The sequence below is a fragment of the Cervus elaphus genome, chromosome 19, assembly GCF_910594005.1.
Source record: "Cervus elaphus chromosome 19, mCerEla1.1, whole genome shotgun sequence".
Classification (NCBI taxonomy): domain Eukaryota; kingdom Metazoa; phylum Chordata; class Mammalia; order Artiodactyla; family Cervidae; genus Cervus; species Cervus elaphus.
Genome location: NC_057833.1, coordinates 3115351 through 3137994, shown reverse-complemented (window position 1 = coordinate 3137994; position 22644 = coordinate 3115351). Strand labels below are relative to the sequence as shown.

At 36.7% G+C, this 22644-nt stretch overlaps 1 protein-coding gene across 1 annotated transcript in view; it reads left to right on the top strand.

Moving 5' to 3' along the window:
* Positions 1–3369: 3369 nt before the first annotated feature.
* The window catches only part of HLTF (helicase like transcription factor), a 59494-nt gene continuing 40219 nt past the window's right edge, over positions 3370–22644 (top strand). The window contains exons 1-8 of the mRNA XM_043874489.1: positions 3370–3598; positions 4724–4931; positions 13572–13738; positions 16543–16676; positions 17284–17381; positions 18661–18735; positions 18896–19087; positions 22043–22138. Of these exons, the coding sequence (XP_043730424.1) occupies positions 3579–3598; positions 4724–4931; positions 13572–13738; positions 16543–16676; positions 17284–17381; positions 18661–18735; positions 18896–19087; positions 22043–22138 (990 nt within the window). The 5' untranslated portion in view covers positions 3370–3578. The remainder of the gene's footprint in view (positions 3599–4723; positions 4932–13571; positions 13739–16542; positions 16677–17283; positions 17382–18660; positions 18736–18895; positions 19088–22042; positions 22139–22644) is intronic.

Genomic DNA, 22644 nt, shown 5'->3' with positions numbered 1-22644 from the left:
CAAGTAAGTCTTTACAGCAACATATATTCTTCTTTTGGTCACACTGCGTGGCATGCAGGATCTTAGTTCCTGTGCCTCCTGCATGAGAAGCACAGAGCCTTAACCACTGGACCACCAGGGAAGTCCCAGCATTGTATATTCTTCTGGAATCCATTAGTTAATTACATAAACTTAGAAGTTTTTGTATTGAATCCAGGCTTTTGAAAAGTCAGATTTTTCTTTGCCAGGGGCTTCAAAATTCTATTTTGTTAAGAACCTGTGAAAGAACATTTTTAGCTTACTTTCTTGTGTGGGGTGTAGAGAAAAACCCTTATTTCTGGCAATCTCTGAAAGGCTCTAATATGTATATTGCCAAGCCACATTATTTATGATGTAGATGCTTCCCTGGTGGCTCAGACAATAAAGAATCCTCCTGCAATGCGGGAGACCTGGGTTTGATCCCTAGGTTGGGAAGATCCCCTGGAGAAGGAAATGGCATTAAATGTTTTATGCAGGAGAATCACAATTGTGAAAATTGAATTATGAACTAGTTATTAGAAGACACCAAGGATTGATTTATTAATTCTGTTGGGTGTGAGAATGGCCTTGTGGTTATGTATGCAAAGGTCATTATAGGCAGCGTGGGTTGGGAAGTGATAGGAGTGGGAAGTAGGCAACAGATTATAAAAAGCCACACATATCATTCTTTGATTTCATGCCCATAGCATCAAATAAGGAAGTGACATGTTTAATTTGCATAGAGGGGGAAAGAATGAGCAGGCATGTTTGTAACTAGGAGGTAGATGGTTAAAGGAATTTTTTATTCCTTCTCCTCCCTCAGCACCCATATCTAAATTTATTAGCAAACTTTCCTGGTCAGCTTAGCTTCCTCACTTCCCCATTCCAAGATATTGTCATCTCTTACCTGGACACAATCATTTCCTAATTAACTAACCAGTCTCTCCATTTCTGTTCTGTTCCCCTAGAATCCATTCTCCACAGAGCTGCCAGAGTGCATTTTTTTAAGCCTAATTTAGATTGTCATTCTCCAGCGTGAAACATTTAATGGCTTTCTATTACATTTAAAATAAAATATAAACTCTACCATAGACCTTAAATTTCTATATCATCTGGCTCTTATCTTGTTATCCTCTTTGTGACACTCTCCTCCTTACACATCAGTCCAACACACAAGCCATTGTACAGTTGCCATTCTATTTTTTAGCTACAAGTTCATTTTTCAGAAAACATTATCTTATGTGAGAGTTATGAATTTGTAAGTGTAGTAACATTTTAATCAAACTGGTACACATTGCACTTTTTAAACACTAATAATGATTAAGTGAAAGAGTGCTCAAGTTGAAATTCAACTGCTAGATCTGAGATACAAAATAGTGACAATACGGACAAAAATGTTGACTTTAGCAAATATTTACTTCATTCAATCCACATTCTTTAACCATGGTTTGGTCACTGCTTACAGGTTTCAAGTCTTGAGAGGATCAGGTTTACCTGTATTGTGACATTTGAAATTTTATCTCTCAATCTGATGAGCACAACTTCCTCATTAACTTTATACACAAAACATCTTCACTTTGGGCATTTTGGGGCATATTTTCCAAGAAATTAGATCTGGCACACCCCAAATTGAACTATACTGCCATTTGCCTCCTAAGATTTCTAGAAGTTCACATTTACACTTTCTAGAAGAAAGTAAATAACTGAAATAATTTAGGGACTTCCTTGGCCATCCAGTGTTAAGACACTGTGCTTCCACTGCAGGAACATGAGTTGGATCCCTGGTGGGGAAACTAAGATCCCACATGCCTTGTGTGAGTGTGTGTTCACGTGTTCTCAGTTGTGTTTAACTCTCTGCAACCCCATGGACTGTAGTTCCCCAGGCTCCTCTGTCCTTGGTATTTTCCAGGCAAGAATACTGGATTGGGTTGCCATGTCCTCCTCCAGGGGATCTTCCCGACACAGGGATTGAACCCACGTCCCTGAACTAGCAGGTGGATTCTTTACCACTGAGCTACCAGGGAAGCTCACATGCCTAGCATGTTCAGTAAAATGAAGTATTGAGTTGCTGCAAATTCTACTTTTCATTCTACACTGGGTTCATATTTACAGATTGGGATAGTTTAAGATAATGAACAAATGCCTGGTAAAAACCTGTTTCACTGACCACCTCTAATACTCTGCTATGGTGCTAAGTCACTTCAGTCGTGTCCGACTCTTTGCAACCCCATGGACTGAAGACCCTCCAGGTTCCTCTGTCCATGGGATTCTCCAGATAAGAACACTGGAGTGGGTTGCCATTTCCTTCTCCAAATCCTCTGCTGATGGAAGTGTAAAATGGACGATTCTTTGAAGGGTGAGGGTCAATAGTAATCACTTTCTCAAGTACCTTTCCTCTTTGATCCTGCACTTGTCTTGACATTTACACCAATCCGAAGGGCAGGGCAGGCCAGCTTCTTACCCTGGTGCTGCTGCTGCATCAGTTAAAAGGCTGACAAGGCGCAGAGACCAGTGCGGTCAGTACCTGGACTGCACCGGCCCACTCGCCCACTCAAAGCTGAATTCTACTGAGTCTCCTCAGACTCTCAAAAGCTGGCTATTGGGCACGCGGAAGCTCTCCCTACAGTTCCCTGAGGAAAACCAGCTTCTTCCCTTACTGCAGGGATAGTCACGTGCCTTCAAGGGAAGCCGGGACACTCCCAGCAGTCACCCACGAGCTTCTTTTGCTCTCCTTGCGTTCTGTGGTTTTCCTCTAGCAGAAGTGAAAATTTTCCCTAAAAGGAAAGAAATAAAAAAAATGCGATAGCGAGAGAGAAATGGAAACGCCATAAATCTAAATTGAAATTAAACTCTCTGAACCCGGTGTGTCTCATTGATTCGCTCGTGGGGCTTAAAAGGCACATTTTGAGGGCAACTACCCGGATTCACCTCAGAAAACGAAGTGAAGGATCTGGCTGGTAGGGTTCGCAAAGTGTGGAGCTTATTGAGTGGAAGTCCCTACTACATGTCACATTAGATGAAGAGAAAACTAGGATGAGGACGAGGTAAGGCCTGAAAAATGGGGCCGAGGCTAACGGCTTGAGGGAAACAGCGGAAAGGGGAGTTGTCGCCCTCTGTCTGAGGTGGGTAATCAGACGAACCGCGGAGGCCTTGAACACCACAGTCCTGCTACTGGGGCCGCGTGGCTTTCCCGCGCGCAGCCTTGGGGGCGGGGAAGAACCCGGATGGAACCACCCCTGCAGCTGGGACCACCCCCCCCGTCTTTGAATCGCTGCGCGGGGCGGAGTTACCCTCCCTCCTCTTCTTTGATTGGTTTGCCTCCGTAGGTCCCTCCTTGGGATTGGACTTTCCGGATGCCAGTCACAAAGCGTCGCTAGTCACTCAAATTGTTTCTGGAAGCAGACGGTACTGTAGACGTCTGACTGGATTCGCGGCGTCTTACTCTCCTGAAGTGGGCTGTAGCTCCGGCGCTCGGAACTTGTCGCCGGCTTTCGGCCGCGAGGCCTGGAAGGAGGCTTATTTAGGCGGCTTGAGAACGATCCTGGGCGTCTGAGTGTTCCGCTCGTCACGCACTCAGCGCCATGTCCTGGATGTTCAAGAGGTGAAGGGGGCGGAGGGGGGTGGGGCGCCGGCGGTAACCATCTAGCGGAGTCCTGAAATGAACCTGACCTTCCCAGCGTTTCCTTCGCGTTCGGGGTGCGAGCTTTGCCGCTGTTGTTCGTCCCGCTGGCGGCTCATATAGCCGCCGGAGAAATAAATGCAGAGGGGGGGATCCTCGGGCGAGTCTCCTGCTAGAGCCTTGGGGAAATATCTGTCAAGGGATGTGGGGAGCCTGGGGCTCTAAGCTCACTGCTTACCCGGGGTCTCAACCTGTGCTTTATTGCACGAAACACCTATCAGGTACCCATTGTACGCTGGGCATTGTGCTCGGCAGAAAGGGCCGGGTAAGACAGCCTCTGTCCCCGAGCACCTCGCAGTTGATGTGTATGCACAGACGAGCAAATATCTCTCTGCAGAGGAGCCAAAAGCGGTGTGCGCGACGTTCGAGGAAAACGCAGGGGAAATAGCTTTTATCCATTCCAGAAAAGTGGAAGCTTCCTGGAAGGCCCCAGCCAACTGCCTGTTACTTTTCATTGTCTGAATTGGTTTACATATTCGTTCCGGAAACAGTTCTCCATCTAGGGGTTGGGGTTACCCTTAAACCAAGTGGGAGGTTTGGGGTAAGCTTCCCGTGATGGCACGATTTAGATACCTGAATAAAAGAAGGGTTCTCTTCGAAGGGAATTAAAGTAATGGATGCTGAATGTATTATGTGTAAAACTGCAAGTGGCTTCATGTTAAAAATAGTTCTATATTTTCGAGTTTCTTTTAGCTCAGTATTGAAATTTTGGTGTAAAATTAATTACAGACATCACATTATTTTTCAGTTTAAGTAAGTGATTGTGACGAAGAAAGGTTTGTGAACCCTTATTGGTGTTTTCACTTTGAATACCTGTGGGTAGAAGATGCATTATTGAACAGGTAGGGTTTCTAGAAACCTCCCCCACTGACTCCAATCCTTGCTTTAGCCAGAGGAACGCGTTTCATCTCTATACAGCACTTCCCGTATTAGATTTATTTTGCTGAAATAAAGTGTGAGAAAGCAATTGACCTTTAAATATGGTATGGTCTTTGAGGACTGTTTGGTTAAATATTGTATTTTTGTGCCCTTTTTTTTTTTTAATAGAGATCCTGTTTGGAAGTACTTGCAGACTGTCCAGTATGGAGTCCATGGAAATTTTCCACGCCTCTCATATCCAACTTTCTTTCCTCGTTTTGAATTTCAAGATATTATTCCTCCAGATGACTTCCTAACAAGTGATGAAGAGTTAGATTCAGTTCTGTTTGGAACTTTGAGAGGCCATGTCGTTGGACTGCGCTATTACACAGGAGTGGTGAGTATAGCATTAGATATTAAGTTAATGTGATGTTATTAACCTAGAAAATAAGAATTAGGTGATATGTGCAGTAAATATTTAAATAATTGAAATATATCTGGGCAAGAGATAACACATACTTAATTATTAATGTTCTCTTTTATATCATGGTTACAGTATGCAAAGCACTGTTTCCTGTGTAGTCTCATTTGAGCACTGCACTGTCTCTGTGGAAGATGGAGCACCTATTATCCCATTTCAGAACTGAAGAACTAAAGCTCCGGAAGATTTGCCCAAGAGGCACAGATGCTGTTTGCAAAGTGACTTCTAAGTCAGTTAATTGCTTTCTCTTCTCCTGTCCCTGAGCCCATTTCTACACTTTTTTTTTTAAGTTAGGAAGATCAATTCATGCTAGATATGGGACTTGTCTGTTTTTAGGTCCTTTACTTTCTTCCTGTGTTTCTCTTTTTGTGTCTCTATTCTCTGCATTGTGTGTGTGTGTGTGAGAGAGAGAGAGAGAACAGAGACAAAGACAGAGAAAGCAGTTGTCTTTGTTATGGTTGCCTAGTATGCCTCTGTGTTAGCTGGTTGGTATATCTCTAGTTTTTTAATTTTGAGAAATTTCAGACATGCATAAAAGTAGAATAATACAGTAAACTTCCATATACCCATGATCCAGATTCAGTAGTTAACAATTTCTTTGCACATTTGCTTCATCACTTTTTTCCTTTGGTACTAAAAATGCCAACTGGATCACTTTACACATTTAAGTGTGTATCTCTAAAAAATGTCGGACATTTTCTTACGTCATTGTTGTACTTAGCAAAATTAATAATAACTCCCTTTTATATCCAATAGCTAGTATATAACCAGTTTTCTTAATTGCTTAAAATGTCTTTTTATAATTAATTTTTTTGAATTAGGATCAAAACAAATTAATAATAGTATCTTTGGTTGTTAGGTAAATCACCTCCCTACTCTTTGTTTTATGTCATTGATTTATTGCATAAGCTGCTTATATTCTTCTGTGGACATTTGATTTACCAGTTCTTTCATTCTCCCATATTTTTCTTATGTTGATGCTTCTCAAATCATTTTTTGGTTGTGTGAAGTATGTTTTGCAGGAGATTCTTTGGGGAAGAATTCCATTTGTTTAGTGTTTTATCCTCTCATATTTTCTTTATAATATTAGAGCTTCTCAAATCATTTTGTGGTTGTCTGAAATGTGTTGAAGTGTGTTGTCTAGGAGATTCCTGAAGAAGCAACAATATTTCCTGAGTTTCTGTATGTTTGTAATTGCGATACACTTCAAGGACAGTTTGGTTGAATGTAAAATCCTTGACTCATATTTTCTCTCCATGATATCTTTTTTTAAAAAGTTTTATTTATTTCTGCCTGTGAAGGGTCTTTGTTGCTGTGTGGACTTTTCTGTAGTTGCAGAGAGTGGGGGCAGCTCTTGAGTTGTGGCGCGCAGGCCTCTTGTTGCGGTGGCTTCTCTTGTTGCAGAGCACGGGCTCTAGGACGCATGGGCTTCAATGGCTGGGGCAAGTGGGCTTAGTAGTGGTTCCTGGGCTCTAGCACACAGTCTTTGCAGTTGTGGCGAATGGGCTTAGCTGCTGCACGGGCATGTGGGACCTTCCTGGTGGTATCAAAGATCGAACTTACCTCTCCTGCATTGGAGTGGACTCTTCACCACTGAGCCACCAGGGAAGCCCATGATATCTTGATGTTGTATAAGATATTGGTGAAATGCCAATATAATGTCTCTCCTATATAAGTGAATTAGAAGTCCTGTAATTTTCATTAGGGAATATCTTGGTGTTGATCGTTCTGTAACTTTGTTTTCTTCTATTTCAGAAAACTTTAATTATAGTTTTCCTTTTTTTGGCCGCCCTGGGTCTTCGTTGCTGTGCATGGAGTTTCTGTAGTTGTGGTACCTGGACTTCTCACTGCGGTGTCTTTTCTTGTTCGGAGCACAGTCTAGAGTACAGTCTCAGTTGTGGCAGATAGGCTTAGCTGCCCCTCAACAAGTGGGATCTTCCCAGACCAAAAGTCAAACCCGTGCTCCCTGCATTGGCAGATTCTTAACCAATGGACCACTAGGGAAGTCCTAATTATAGTTGTAAGTGGTTTCTGTTTCAAAGCTCGTTTTTTCCTTCAGAACTCTCCATTCTACTCTCTCTGTATTAAATCTTCTGTGCATATACATATGCCAATTACTTCCTGAGATCATTTTTATCATGTTTTTTCACTTTTCTCTTTTCATCATTTATTTCCCTTACCATTTTTTTAAACAAGATCTGTTCACTTTTGTGTTCTTTCTACTTTATTCTTTAATTCTGTATACAACTTTTTTTTTGACTGCACTGTATGACAGGCAGAATCTTAGTTCCCCAACCAGGCTTTGAACTTGTGCTCCTTCAGTGGAAGCAGAGTCAAAATCATTGGACCACCAGGAAAGTCCCTATTCTTTAGTTTTTCTTTTCTGTTTTTTTCCTGAAGTCTATCAGTTCTCAGTTCATGTATCCCATCAGTTCTCCAGCTCTCATACTCATCTCAGAACTTTCCTATTTTAGATTTGTGAAAATTTTCCAAACTAAATATTGTTTCTAAATTATCTTAAATTTAAACAACCATTAAATCATGGTTGTTTTTTATTATAGAACGATCACTATTTGTTGATCTTAGAATAATTTCTGTGACACTGGTAAGCTATTTAAAAATGTGATGGGCTGATTTGGGCTGACTAAAATTTATTATCGCTTAATTTTTTAATTTTATAAAATGTGTATTATTTTATAAGTACTACACATTTATTGTTTTAAAATGGCTAAAAGAAAAAGTAGTAAGTCTCCCTCAGTCCAGAACCACAACTTTGTTATGTCTTCCACACTTTACCTTGAGAGCATATGCATATGAATTGCAATCTTATTATACATTAACAAAAATGAGGATCGTGTTATATATGTTATCACCTTTTTTAAAGTAAAATATTAGGAATAATGTCTTTTCATGTCAATACAAATATTGTACCTTTTATTTTCTTGTTGATGGACATTTTGGAGTTGATCACTGATAAAAATATTGAAATAAAAATTGAGGTATTTATCTTTGTATACTTTTTATTATTTATTATTTTCAACTTTTTTATGCTTTATTGAGATATGATTTATATATATATTTTAAAATGCAAACATTGTAAGTACATGATTCTGAGTTTTAACAAACATATATACCTAATAATCATTACCCCATCAACATACAGATCATTTCCATTACCTCTGAAAGTTCTCTTGTATTCTGTTGCAATCATTCATCCCTGCCTTTGCCCTAAGAACCACCAGTCTGATTTCCATCACTGTAGATGCTTTAGCCTGTTCTAGAACTTCATATACATTGTTTTTTTTTTTTTGTTTTTTTGGTGTTCCCTAAGTCATGCAGGATCTTAGTTCCATGCCCAGGGATCAAACCTGTGACCCCTGCAGTGGAAGCATGGAGTCCTAACCACTCAGGGAATTCTCAAGAGCTTCATATGTGTTGAATCATAGAATATGTACTTTTTAAGTCTGGTTTCATCCAAACAGTATTATTAAGATACTTCTTGAGTCAATTTTGGCAATTTATATTTTTATTGAAAAGCATCCATTTATATTTTCAAATTGATTGCCACAAAATTTGCATAAGTCATTTATACTTAAAAATATGTTGACTATGTTTATGGTTTTTAATTCCTTTTTCACTGTTTGTGTTATATATTTGTGTCTATTCTTATTTTTTATTGATTAGCCTCAACAGAGATTTATCTGTTTCATCTTTTCATGTACTCTTTCTTGAATTTTTTTTTAATGTTTATCATCTTTCTTTGTTCATTGATTTATCTTATATATTCTGTTATCCTATTTTCCTTAGGTTCATTTTATTTTATTTTTGGATTCTTGATTTGAATGCTTAATTTTAATCCTAATAATAAAAGCTTTTAATCTTTTAAATGTTCTTCAAAGTACTGCATTGGCTACATCCCCTAGGTTTTGTTATTTAGTATCGGCATTATACATTTTAACTTTTTAAAAATGATTTCCATTTGCTTATGTTTACATTTTTTATTTCTTGACCCTTCAAAACCTTTGTAATAAAGTAGATTATTTCTTGTCTAGTAGATTATTTCTTGTCTAACAATACTGTTATAATTAGTCCTGATTCTTTTTGTTGTTGTCTTAATCTTGTTTTAATATATTCTTTTTTGTCTTGTGCTTGGATCATATTTTCTTTGTTTTTATAGCCTCCACATCTTGCCCTACTTTTTGGTTATATATTTCCTGGAATTTGCATTAATATGGTTTAAAGAAAATCATGCTTTAAGAGTGGCATGGGGAAGGTGGGCTGGTAGAAAACAGAGTTATACCTCACAGAATATCTTGAAGGAGTAATATTTGTCTGATAATCTGGTTAGTTAGACTGTAGTCTCTTAAGTCAGTAGACAGATACTGGGAGATTAAGCAGCTTTCCTGCATATTTTTCAGGCAATTTAAAAAATTGAGGTAATTCACATACCTTAAAATTTATCATTTTTAAGTGAACAATTCAGTGGTTTTTAGATACTCACAAGGTTGTACAACCATCCCCACTGTCAGATTCCAAAATATTTTCATCATTCCAAAAAACCTTATACTATTATTTTTATAGTATACTATTACTATTATAAATAATCACTCCTTATTTCTCTCTTCTCTTAGCTCATGGCATCCATTAATTTATGTTATGTTTCTATGGATTTACTTACTTTAGACATTTCATATAAAAAAATTATACAATACATAATCCTTGGGTCTGGCCTCCATTACTGTCTTCTTTTGTGTTAAATACATAATAGTTCCCTTCTTGTTTCTTTTATTCTATATTTTGAGTTGTTTTCTACTACTAAGAAACTACTACTTACTACTAATGCCCATGGGAATTGCAGTTATCTTAATTCATAATTTTGGATTTGTGCCAACTTACTTTGAATTGTTTATAAAAACTTTGCTTTAAAATAGTTCCATGTTTTCCTCCCCACTCTTCTGTGCTGTTATCATACAGATTAAATCTTTATACACATTGTATATTCATCAGTACAGGTTTAAAATGATTGTTATATGTCCTTTTAAATCAGTGAGGAGAAAAAAGTTACAACCAGAAATTTCATACTGTCTTTTACATTTACCTGTGTAATTACCTTTACTTGTGCTTTTTATTTCTTCATATAGATTCACAAATGTTACTGTGTTGTGGCTTTGATTTCAGCCTGAAGGTCTTTTAATATTTCTTGTGGAGCAGGTCGGCGAGTGATAGATTCTCTCAGTTTTTGTTTGTCTGGGAAGTCTTAATTTCTTCTTTATTTTTGAAGGATAATTTTGCCAGATAAAGAATTCTTGGTTGAATTTTTTCCTTTTAGCACTTTGAGAAGTTATCCCACTGTATTCTGGCCCCCGTGGTTTCTGGTGAGAAATCAGTTGTTAATCTTCTTGAGGAGCCCCTGTATGTGACAAGTTGATTCTTCCTGTTGTTTTCAGTGTTCTTTCCACAGTTTGATTATGATGTGTCTGGGTTTGAAGTCTAAGTGTTTTTTACTTGGAATTTGTTCAGTTTCTTAAATATGTAGATTAATATTTTCCTCGTCAAATTTGGGAAGTTTTTGGCTATGACTTCTTCACATGTATTCTCTACCTTTTTTTCTTCCCTCCTTCTGAGACTCTGTGTGTGTTGGTATGCTGCTATTGTCCCGTAGGATCTGTTCGTGTTTCTTCACTCTTTTTTCTTTCTGTTCCTCTAACTTCCTTGGACGTTATAATCTCAGTTGACCTATCATCAGGTTCATTGATTCCTTCTTCTGCCTGTTCATATCTGCTGTTTGGTCCTCTCTAGTGAATTTTGAACTTTAGTTAACTATGTACTTTTTTGACTCCAGATTTCTGTATGTCAAGACATAGTTCTCATGCTTTCCTTTAGTTCTTTAGAAATAGTTTGCTTTAGGTCTTTGAACATATTTAAAATTAAAACTTTAATTTTTTTTCTAGTTGTTATCTGTGCTTCCTTAGGGATAGGTAATTGATAGCATTTTTCCTATGTGTGGACATACTTTCTCGTTTCTTTGCATGTCTCATGTTTTTTTGTTGTTGAAAATTAGATGTTTTGCATAATGTGGCAACTCTAAATCATATCCCGCAGTCCCACTCCTGGGCATATACCTGAAGAAAACTATAATTTGAAAAGATTTGTTCAGCCTAATGTTCATTGCAGCAGTATTTTCAATAGCCAGGACATGGAAGCAACCTAAATGCCCATCAAGAGATGGATAGATAAAGAAAAGGTAGTATATCTATACAATGGAATATTACCCAGCCATGAAAAAGGGTGAAATAATGCCATTTGTGGCAACATGGATGGACCCAGAGATCATCATACTAAGTGAAGTAAATAAGACAGGGAAAGACAAGTATCACATGATACCGCTTATACATGGAATCTAAAAAAAAGATAAATATGAACTTATTTATAAAACAGAAATAGGTCCAAAGACATAGTTACCAAAGGGGAAGTGGGGTGAGAGATAAATTAGGAGTTTGGGATTAAAATGTACACACTACTATATGACCAATGCGGACCTACCATGTAGTACAGGGAACTGTACACAATATTTTGTAATGACTTTTAAGTGAAATGAATATGAAAAATAATAGTTTTTATACATATAAATATGTGTGTATGTGTATATATACACATATATAACTGAGTCACTGCTATACACCTGAAACTAGCACAGCAGTATAAACCAACTATACTTCAATTAAAAGAATAATCTACATGAGATAAAGAATGTGAACAACAACAAAAAAATAATATGGCAACTCTCAAAATCATATTCTCCCTTCTCCCCGTAGTTGCTGGTTGTTGTTGATTTTAGTATAATCATTTGTTTGGTACCTTTCCTAAATTAGCCTTGTGAAAGTCTTCACTGTGTACGGCGACTGATGGCTGTATTTGTAGCTTCGTGGTCATATCAGCTAAGGATTGAACTAGAACCAGTAAATTTCCCTCTTTCCTAAGAGGGCCTGTGTGCATTTGGGGCACTCCTTCAACACTCAGCCTGGCAGTCGACAACTGTGCCTTAACCTTTATTTTCTGCCTGTTCATATCTTCAGGTTTAGCCAGAGGGAAGAGTTTAGGGCCTCTCAGGTCTTTCTTGAACATGTGCACAACCCTGGGCATGTATATAGCCATGTGCTTGCTTTTGCCCTTCTAGATTTCCAGGAATATGCTGGAGCTTTTCAAAGCCCCTGTGGACATCTTATTTTCTGCTTTTTCCTTTTAAACTCTTTGGTTATTGTTTTGTTTGCCTCAGCTATTAACCATTGCTTGTAAATTTTTAAGAAAATATTTTTATTTATTTACTTGGCTGTGCTAGTTCTTAGTTGTGGCATGTGGGATAGATCCTAACCAGGGATTGAACCTGGGCCCCTGTGTTGGGAGTGTAGAGTCTTAACCACTGGACACCAGGGAGGTCTCTGTAAAATTGTTTTTTATAAACACCCACCCAAGGGAGAAGGTTTTAATGTTCTGGGTAATAAGTTCCTACGTCAAGCAGAAACAGCTTTGTAAGTGGGAGTCTTCTAGGGAACCACCATACTGGTCAAATGACAATTCTATAGAAATGAATCGTTGAAAGATTCTACTTCAGTATGCTTACTCTGGTAACTACCAGGCTGTACTGAGAATTCCAGCAGGTGGTTCTGTTTTAAAAGGCTATCATGAACTGAGAGCTGGAGGTGAGACTTGGGCACTGACATTCAGCTGTTTTCTTGAGTTAAGACTCCCCAGAAAAAAAAAAAAAGACTCCCCAGGTTTCTGTGACACTTAGGTTAGTTTCCAGAGTTCTGAAAAGTTGATTCAGTTTTTGCCAGATTTTTTATTGCTTTTATGGAAGAGACAATTTTTGGAAATCTTTACTCTTCCATTTTCAATTAGAAAATTGGCAGTTTTTAATTAAGTGGAATCAGATAATGGCAGGAGTTGAAGGCTGGATGTGTTTTCTTGATCCACTTCCATTCTGACTTACAATTAATACCTTTTTCCCCTTTCAGATTCTGGAAAACTTAGGCTTAGGAACCAGCCTGCCTGGGTTCAAATTCTAAGCTCTGCTACTTATTACTAACTTTATGACCTTAGACAAGTTACTTAACTTTTCTGTGCTTCAGTGTCTTCATCTGCAAAATGAAGATAATGATAAGACCTACCAGTAGGGTTGTGACAATTTTGAAAGTCAGTCTGTATAAGACACTTAGAACAATGTTTGGTATATAATAAGCACTAAAGAGAGTATCTGTTTTTGAAGTTATGTTGGGAATTTTATATAATGTGTATCTGTTAGTTTTGATTGTACCTTTTGTATATCAAGGATTTGTTAACTTCCCAATTAATGTAAATTAGGAAAATACTGCAAAAGAATTATAAAATATATTCTCTAATATTTCTATAGAAATATGAGTCTAAGAAAATGTACCTTTCTTATGCGTGGTGTTATTCAGTAAGCATTAAAAAAATGAATGGAAATCCCAGATAAAATACAGTGAAGAAATCTATCATATGTTACTTATTTATAACATGTCTGTTTATTTTTATTAGGTTAATAATAATGAAATGGTTGCATTACAACGAGAACCGAATAACCCCTATGATAAGAATGCAATTAAAGTAAACAATGTGAATGGAAATCAGGTTGGTCATATAAAGAAAGATCTTGCAGCTGCCTTGGCCTATATCATGGACAACAAACTGGCACAAATTGAAGGGTAATGCACTTTTGGAGTTTAGTTTTAATAATTGTGAATTGTGGTGATCTTGGAATTTAAGGATATGTATAGTTGCCCTGACAACTTTTGTCACTATACCTTTAGTATGTGTTCAGTAAATGTTTTAATTTTATCACCTGCCTGCACTACCCTAGCCATCAAATAGCTGGTCCCTCACTTTCCTGGTAAATTATTACTGTGGAGAAAAAGAGACTTAGGTTCAAACATTAGAAAGTCCACACAATCTTTTAGGAAAAAAGCCTTTTTGTTGTTCAGGCGCTCGGTTGTGTCTGACTCTTTGCGACCCTGTGGATTGCAGCACGCCAGGTTTTCCTGTCCTTTACTGCCTCCCAGAGCCCGCTCAAACTCCTGTCCCTTGAGTTGGTGATGCCATCCAACCACCTCATCCTCTGTTGTTCCCTTCTCCTCCTAGCTTCTGTGTTTCCCAGCATCAGGATCTTTTCTAACGAGTGGGCTCTTTGCATCCGTTGGCCAAAGTATTGGAGCTTCGGCTTTGGCATCAGTTCATCTAGTGAATATTCAAGGTTGATTTTCTTTACGATTGACTGGTTTGATCTCCTTGCTCTCCAAGGGACTCTTCAGAGTCTTCTCCAACACCACACTGCAAAAGCATCAGTTCTTCAGCACTCAGCCTTCTTTATGGTCCAACTTTCACATCCATACTTGACTATTGGAAAAACCCATAGCTTTGACTAGACGGACCTTTGTTTGCCATGATCGTAGTTTTTTGAATGTTGAGTTTTAAGCCAGCTTTTTCACTCTTCTCTTTCACTTTCATCAAGAGGCTCTTTCGTTTCTCTTCGCTTTTTCCCTTAAGGGTGGTGTCATCTGCATGTGTCAAGGTTATTCATATTTCTCCCGGCAACCTTGATTCCAGCTTGTGCTTCATCCAGCCTGTCATTTCTCATGATGTACTCTGCATGTAAGTTCAATAAGCAGGGTGACAATATACAGCCTTGATGTACTCCTTTCCCCATTTGGAACCAGTCCATTGTTTCATGTCCGGTTCTGATTGTTGCTTCTTGACCTGCATACATATTTCTCAGGAGGCAGGTAAGGTGGTCTGGTATTCCCATCTCTTGAAGAATTTTCCAGTTTGTTGTGCTCCACACAGTCAGGCTTTAGCATAGTCAATGAAGCAGGTGTTTTTCTGGAATTCTCTTGCTTTTTCTACGATCCAGTGGATGTTGGCAATTTGATCTCTGGTTCCTCTGCCTCTTCTAAATCCAGCTTATACATCTGGAAGTTTTTGGTTCATGTACTGTTGAAGCTTAGCTTGGAGGATTTTGAACATGACCTTGCTGGCGTGTGAAATGAGTTTAATTGTGCAGTAGTTTGAACATTATTTGGCATTGCCTTTCTTTGGGATTGGAATGAAAACTGACCTTTTCCAGTCCTGTGGACACTGCTGAGTTTTCCAAATTTGCTGGCATATTGAGTGTAGCACTTTCACAGCATCATCTTTTAGGATTTGAAATAGCTCAGCTGGAATTCCATCACCTCCACTAGCTTTGTTTGTAGTGATGCTTCCTAAGGCCCACCTGACTTTGCCCACAATGTCTTGCTCTAGGTGAGTGACCACACCATCGTGGTTATCTGGGTCATTAACATCTTCTTTGTATAGTTCTTTTGTGTATTCTTGCCACCTCTTCTTAATATCTTCTGCTTCTGTTAGGTCCATACCGTTTCTGTTCTTGATTGTGCCCATCTTTGGATGAAATGTTCCCTTCGTATCTCTTATTTTTTTGAGGAGGAAAGAAAGCCTTTTTAGTGTGTTGATTTTAGAAGTTTGGGAATGTTTGTTTAAATATGGTTGTAAGCTGATAGGTGTGATCAGTTGCAGATGAGTTTGATTTTGCCTACACAGTGTTTAAATTTTTTCAGTCATTTCCAGTATTAAAATATGTGGACATTCTGCATTTTATGCATATTATTTTTTCCCTAATTATAAAACATTATTTACAAAGATTTCTCTTGATAAATGGAAGATCTGGTAATTCAGGATACTCACGTGACATCATTTGACTGGAGCTAGGTAGCAGCTGTTGCATTAATTAGGCATATCCCTTCTTAGTTTTACCACCTGTTCCTTTTTTAAAACTCAGTCTCCTTGGTTATGTTTTGTATGCATTTGTGTTTGTGATCTACATTTTAGTTTAGATTGTTTAGGATATTTAAAGGTGAGTTTGGAAGATAAATGCTTAGCAGTGTCTTCTCACTTGTTTACTTGTTTTCTCCTTTCTCAGTTCATCTCCTTTCTCAGGTTTTTCAGATGTTGAGAGTAAACTTGCAGTGAATCCCAAATCAGAAATAATTCTTTGAAATCATTCCCCATTTTCTCAGAATGGGTTGCTACACTCAGTAGTTCTGTTAGTGAAAGCTCTACCTTCTCAAGTAAACTTTCTATTTTACTTATCTTACAACCTTGGTAATAGGTTATCTTGTGTATTTAAACTCTTGTCTCATCTTAGTTTCCTCTGGCATTCTGATCCTAGACACGGCCCTTTGCTTCTCACTGTTGGTCCTCCTCCATGTTCTTTCTCTTGCTGGTCTGCCCACTTAGTTCCTTTTTGTTGTTGTTCAGTTGCTGATTCGTGTCCCACTCTGCAACCCCGTGGACTGTAGCGCTCCAGGCTTCTCTGTCCTCCACAATCGCTTTCTGTTTTACTTCCATGCAAAATTTGAATGTGACGGTTATTTAACATGATTCTTAATGGGACTTAAAATTAAATGTAAAGAAGTAACTCTACTAACTTCTCATTTTTTTCCCTTAATTATAATAGGGTAGTTCCTTTTGGTGCAAACAATACTTTTACCATGCCTCTGCAAATGACATTTTGGGGAAAAGAAGAAAATAGAAAAGCAGTTTTAGATGAGTTAAAGAAACATGGATTTAAATTGGGACCTGCACCAAAATGTAAGTTTAGGGTTTAATATACTATTATTTTGATATTGTAAGATGATTGTAAGATGTTGTATTGATATTGTAAGATGATTGTAAGAATTATAAAACATTTATTCTCTTAAGTAATAGTTTTGAGTTTGGTTGACTAAATTAATTAGTGCTGAAGCCTCCAAGTTCTTTTATAGGACTATTTTTAAGGATGGACATCCCTGAATTTTTTTGTCTAACATTTAACATGAATTTTTTTTTCTTTTATTGTTTAATCTATAATAATAGATTCATAGGAGGTTGCACACACACACAGAAAAAATGTACAGGGAGGGCCCTCCCCAGATTTCCCCCAGTGTTAATGCCTGGAAATTCCCGATTTTAAACATTCTTTTTAATAAGTAATAGACAAAAAGAATTTCCTAATAGAGAATGAAAAAGTATTACTTGTGTTTCAAAAGTTCAAATCATGTGGAATTCTTTTAATGTATTTTTTGAATGAACTAAGAAATTTACCTTTGAAATGTTTAAAACATGTATTAAGGAAAGTTTTAACTTAGCTTATTAGAAAAGCTTTAAAAACAATTTACTAAAAGATAATTTTGTATTCTTTTCATTTTGTGAATTACAGCTTTAGGGTTCAGTTTGGAAGGTGGCTGGGGCTCTGGAAGAGCTGGACCGAGCTATAGTACGCCAGCTCATGCGGCGGTACAGATGACCACTGAACAGGTATGCTTTTTTAAATTTTATAATCTGAAAGTGAATTTTAAATGTTGAAGATTGATGTTTAAAAATGAGATAAATATGCATGTGCTAGTGTTAGTGATTTTATATTGTTATGAAACATAGAATCAATAAAATATATTGTAAATATTTATGTATAAAAAAAGCAGTGATAAGGTATATAGCTGCATATATATATTCATGCATACATTGAAACATTCCTTGATATATATACCTGGAATATTTTATTATATTTTGATGTTTTTGTATTATTTGAAAATTGTTAAGTATCCATAATTTTTAGAAAATTGAAGCTTGAAACTTATTCCATTCAGTAAGATTGCAAATTCAGTGCTAAAAAAACTAGTTCCAAATCTTTGGCCTTAGTCTGTTTCTTACTTTTGTCTACTTTGTGATCCAGGATACTATTACATTGGGTTAGTTTAGGGGAAAACAGATATAAAATAGTGAAATCAATCTACCAATTACACAAACATAAAAAAAAAAAATTACACAATTTTTTTTTTGTCTCTACTCATTAGTGTTAGCCTTTTTATATTCTAAGGTAGTTAGTGTATTTTCCCTGTTCATTGTTAGAAGGGCTTGAGCCTGTGTCTGGTGGGTAAACCCCAGATTACCTCTCCTAGCTTTTAGACTTGGCATGGTTTCTTCTCGACTGATGCTCTATATTTATTTGCTAATTTACAAAAGTAATTATAACACATATATGTTACTATAAAATTGGACAAGATCAGTTTAAAGAACCAACTAAATTAGCATTAAGATTGAAATTATTGTAATACTTTGTTGCACATAGCAAGTTTTTGATTATAATATTAATCAATGTAATGTTATTTACTTGAAAAAGTCAAATATACCTGATAGGATCTGCTAAAATGGTTTGAATACAGCTAGTAGAATCATAGAATTTCAATGGCAGAAGGAACCTTAGATACACTCTAAATCTAGTTCATTCTGTTTGTTTTGCAGTAATACGATACAGGGCCATATAAGTTAAATGTCTTGCCCAAAGTTATATAAAGGTTTATTTGTGACAGAGCTGTGACTGAAACCCAGGACTTAAAACTCCACCCTATATTTTTTCGACTCTAACAGTTTTGTAAAGGATCTGCTCTTTTATTGAGCAGTGTAGTATCTCAAAGAATTAATATATTTTATGTACCTTTTGGTATGCAACTCCTAGTTAAATGACTTGAAGTCTCTGAATTAAGTGCAGTTATTAATTGATTTGTTTCATTATGTTTCTTGTTGTTGTTTATGGTAGCTTAAGACAGAGTTTGACAAACTGTTTGAAGATTTAAAAGAAGATGATAAAACTCAGGAAATGGAACCAGCTGAGGTACTGAGCCAGTATTTTCTATCTAAAACTTTGAAATTTTAAAATGTAGCATTAATATATTCATTTTTTAAAATCAGAAGATCAACTGTTTTCCAGATTCTTTGTGGGGTTTATTATAAGAAAGGGCTTACTGTATTTCTGTTTATGACATTTCCTATAGGCTATTGAAACACCATTGCTTCCTCATCAAAAACAAGCTTTAGCTTGGATGGTTTCACGGGAAAACAGTGAAGAACTTCCACCATTCTGGGAACAGCGAAGTGACTTATACTATAACACAATAACAAATTTTTCTGAAAAGGACCGACCAGAAAATGTTCATGGAGGAATTTTAGCTGATGATATGGGTTTGGTAATTATATTTTTTATTAAGTTAATAACATTTTATTTTTTAACTAAGATTTTTTTTAACTTTATTTATTTGACTTCACTGGGTCTTTATTGCTGCACACAGGCTTTCTCTTGTGGCGAGCAAGGGCTACTCTCCCGTTGAAGTGAGCAGGCTTCTCACTGTCGTGGCTTCTCTTGTAGTGGAGCGCCGGCTCCAGAGTTCACAGGCCTCAGTAATTGCGGCACACAGGTTGAGTAGTTGCAGCTTGGGGACTTCAGAGTACAGACTTAGTTACGAAGAACAGGCCTAGCTGCCCTGCTGCATGTGGTATCTTTCTGGTCTAGGGATTGAACCTGTGTCCCCTGCATTTCCAGGCAGGCTCTTCTCTGGGCACGAGGGAAGTCCAGTAACTTTTAAGATTCATATGAAGTAATCTTAAAGTAGATAGAGATGGGAATATACTGGTACCAGTTTGGGAATAGATATCACTATTAGTGTAGAATGTAGTTTTTCCTATGGTTTTCACTTGAAATAATGCCGAATTTTTCTTCTTTTTCTTTCTTATGGCTTGTTTGCCCAAGGTACAATTAAAACAATTGGCAGTAATGATATAAACATGTTTCTCAATTTCTTTTGAAATTTAAGATTGCTTATCTTTTATAGGTTTTATTAAAGGAAAGATATGATTTGTTACATCAACAGTTTTTATACTTTTTCGTTTTGATAATAAATTTTTTAAGTCATTACTTGCTAACAGAACTGGCATATTTTTCAGTGAAAAGTGCACTCCAGAACAAAAACAGTTTTGATGAGAAGACTAGCATTGTTTTACATTTTTGCAAGTCTCTTTAATGTGTAGCTTAATAGTTGATAGCTGATTTCTCATACCTGTTTTTTCATTCATTCTGTTGTTTTCATTGAGATATACAGAGAATATTAGTCCTCACTCAGATATATATTTGAAAGAGGTGTACTTTAGCAGTTTTTTTGGATAACTAGATCTTTGCCAGAACATCAAAATTAAGTGTTAGTTTGTTAAAGGGCCTTCCTGGTAGCTCCGTTGGTAAAGAATCCGCCTACAATGCAGGAGACCCCGGTTCGATTCTTGGGTCGGGAAGACCCACTGGAGAAGGGATGGGCGGCCCCCTCCAGTGTTCCAGCCTGGGGGCTCCTGTCCTGCAGCGGTAGCTATGGCGTGGGCTCTGTGGCTGGGGGCCTGGGCCTGGATCCCGCTGAGCGTGGGGGGTCTTGGTGCCTCAGCCAGGGCTCGAGTCCACATCTGCTGCATTGGAAAGTGGATTCTTAACCACCAGACCACCACTGAAATCCCTGTTAAAGGTTCATAGTTATGATGTGGGACTTTTCTTCTTGGCTGCGCCGTGTGGCATGCAGGATCTTAGTTCCCCAACCAGGGATTGAACCTGTGCTCGCTACACTGGGAGTGCAGAGTCTTGACCCCTAGACTGCCAGGGAAATTCTGATAATGTAAAAATTAAATACCATGTCAGTGAACTTTTTATACTCTGTTCTGTTAAAATTCACTGGTGTTGCTTGCACATTGCATGGATATTTTATCCATGCATGATTTTGTAACATTAGTTATTGCTCATTTGGAATATATTGGTTCACTGAGTTACACAGATCTTCCAAATGTTGATGCATTTCATTATATAATATAAAAAACTTTACATTCATTGGTATTACTGCTGATCTTATTAGAAAGGCATTTTACATTTGGGAAGCTTCTGAGCTTATGTTGTTGATACAAGTTTTCTAATATAAATTTTGCTTAAAAGCTCAAATTTTATCATTAACCACAAACATTGTCAGTTTTTTCCTTTGGAATTGATAGGCTCACTTTGTTCATAGGCTCACTTTATTCATTTTTCAAGAAAATGTCTGCCGCTCAATCATAAATAACTAGTTGTCAGTCATTCTTTCAAGTTAAAATGGTGATACTTGAAAATGATGATGTATGGTAGTTGAGCTTGCAATTCAGTCTCAAGTGATTTTTCTCTAGATAACCTTCATGTTTTGGTATGCAAAAGAAGTGTTTTGTGTTTTTCCCATCTTATGAGAATAGTTAAAATATCCATACTTAAGAGGTGAGATTTGGTAAAACGAATGTGTACTGCTTTATCAAGAGCATTCTTTAAAACATTTTTTTTCTTTTTACTGTATGTGTTAGAAATACGATGACTACTGATATAGTACGGTGCCAACTGCTTTGTTTCATGCTAAGGCAGCAGCAGCAGCTTTACCCACCATTGCATTTTGTGGAATTACTGCAAATATCCAACACAAATAAAGTCTGAGTAATATCAAAATATTTTTGACTGTACACACCCAAAAGTGTCCTAGGGGAAACTTCGAGGAGCTGTGGACCACACTTTCAAAACATTGCTTTACACTGCTTTCTTCTTGAAAGAGATTTATTTATGTGTTGCTCATTATAAATTCAGCTAAATAATGGAAAATAATGAAAATATTTATATTTCTACTTTTAAAAAATACAAAAGAAGTATCTTGTCCTTTTTGCTCTATTGGTAAGGTGTAGCCTTTAAGTTTTGAAATTAAATTAAGTTTAATAAAATAATGACCTTATATTCATACTAGAATTACTAATCATTTTAAGTTGGCTTTGAATTATATGGCAAGCAATTAGTTGTAGTTTCATGATAAAGTTATTAGTTCAAGGTTAAATGTGAAATTTTAAATGGCAGTTGTTCAATAAAATAACATTTCTCAAAGTTGCTTATAGTATTTTAGAGTAAATTATTTAATAATTCCCAGTAATACAGTGTGGTAAGGCATTTCCTAATGTAATCAGTGAAATAACTTCATTAATATGTATATTATTTAGTATAATAATCACACTTCTGTGGCCCTGAATGCTGTTTGATATTTTCTTAATTTAAAAATTGGTTTTGTTGGGTTTCGGAATCTGAGCATTTTTCTTTGTAAAACATTTTACAGGGCAAAACTTTGACAGCCATTGCAGTGATTCTTACCAACTTCCATGATGGCAAGTCTCTTCCTGTTGAAAGAATTAAGAAAAATCAACTGAAGAAGGTAAAGTATTAGTGTGTTTTTTCTAAACTCTCTGGTTTATTGTAAAACTTAAATTTTGTCATTAAAAAATTATTGGTAAAAAGTTGATAATACCCAGTTTTTAGAGGTATGATGAATGGCCTTGTATATTGCTGATGAGAGTGAAAGTTGATACTACATTTTGAAGTCAATTTGGTAATATGTATCAGAAGCATTAAAAGGATTTATAATCTTTGACTCAGTAATGCCATTGCAAAAAAACTGAAGAAGTTATCAGAAATGTATTTATTCCAAAGAGGAAAATACAGCTTTATTGCCCCAGCATTATTTTAAAAGCAGAAAAGCAATACTTTTCAATAAAATGATAATTAACTTATTATCAAACCATAAAATCCTATTTTTGAAGAATACTTTCATGATCTTTTTTAGTTAAAAAAAGAGGCCAGGTACATCTTGTAGAGAATTTGAATCTTCATTTGTAAATACATATTTGTATATGTGTTAAGTGTAGTCACACATAATGTATG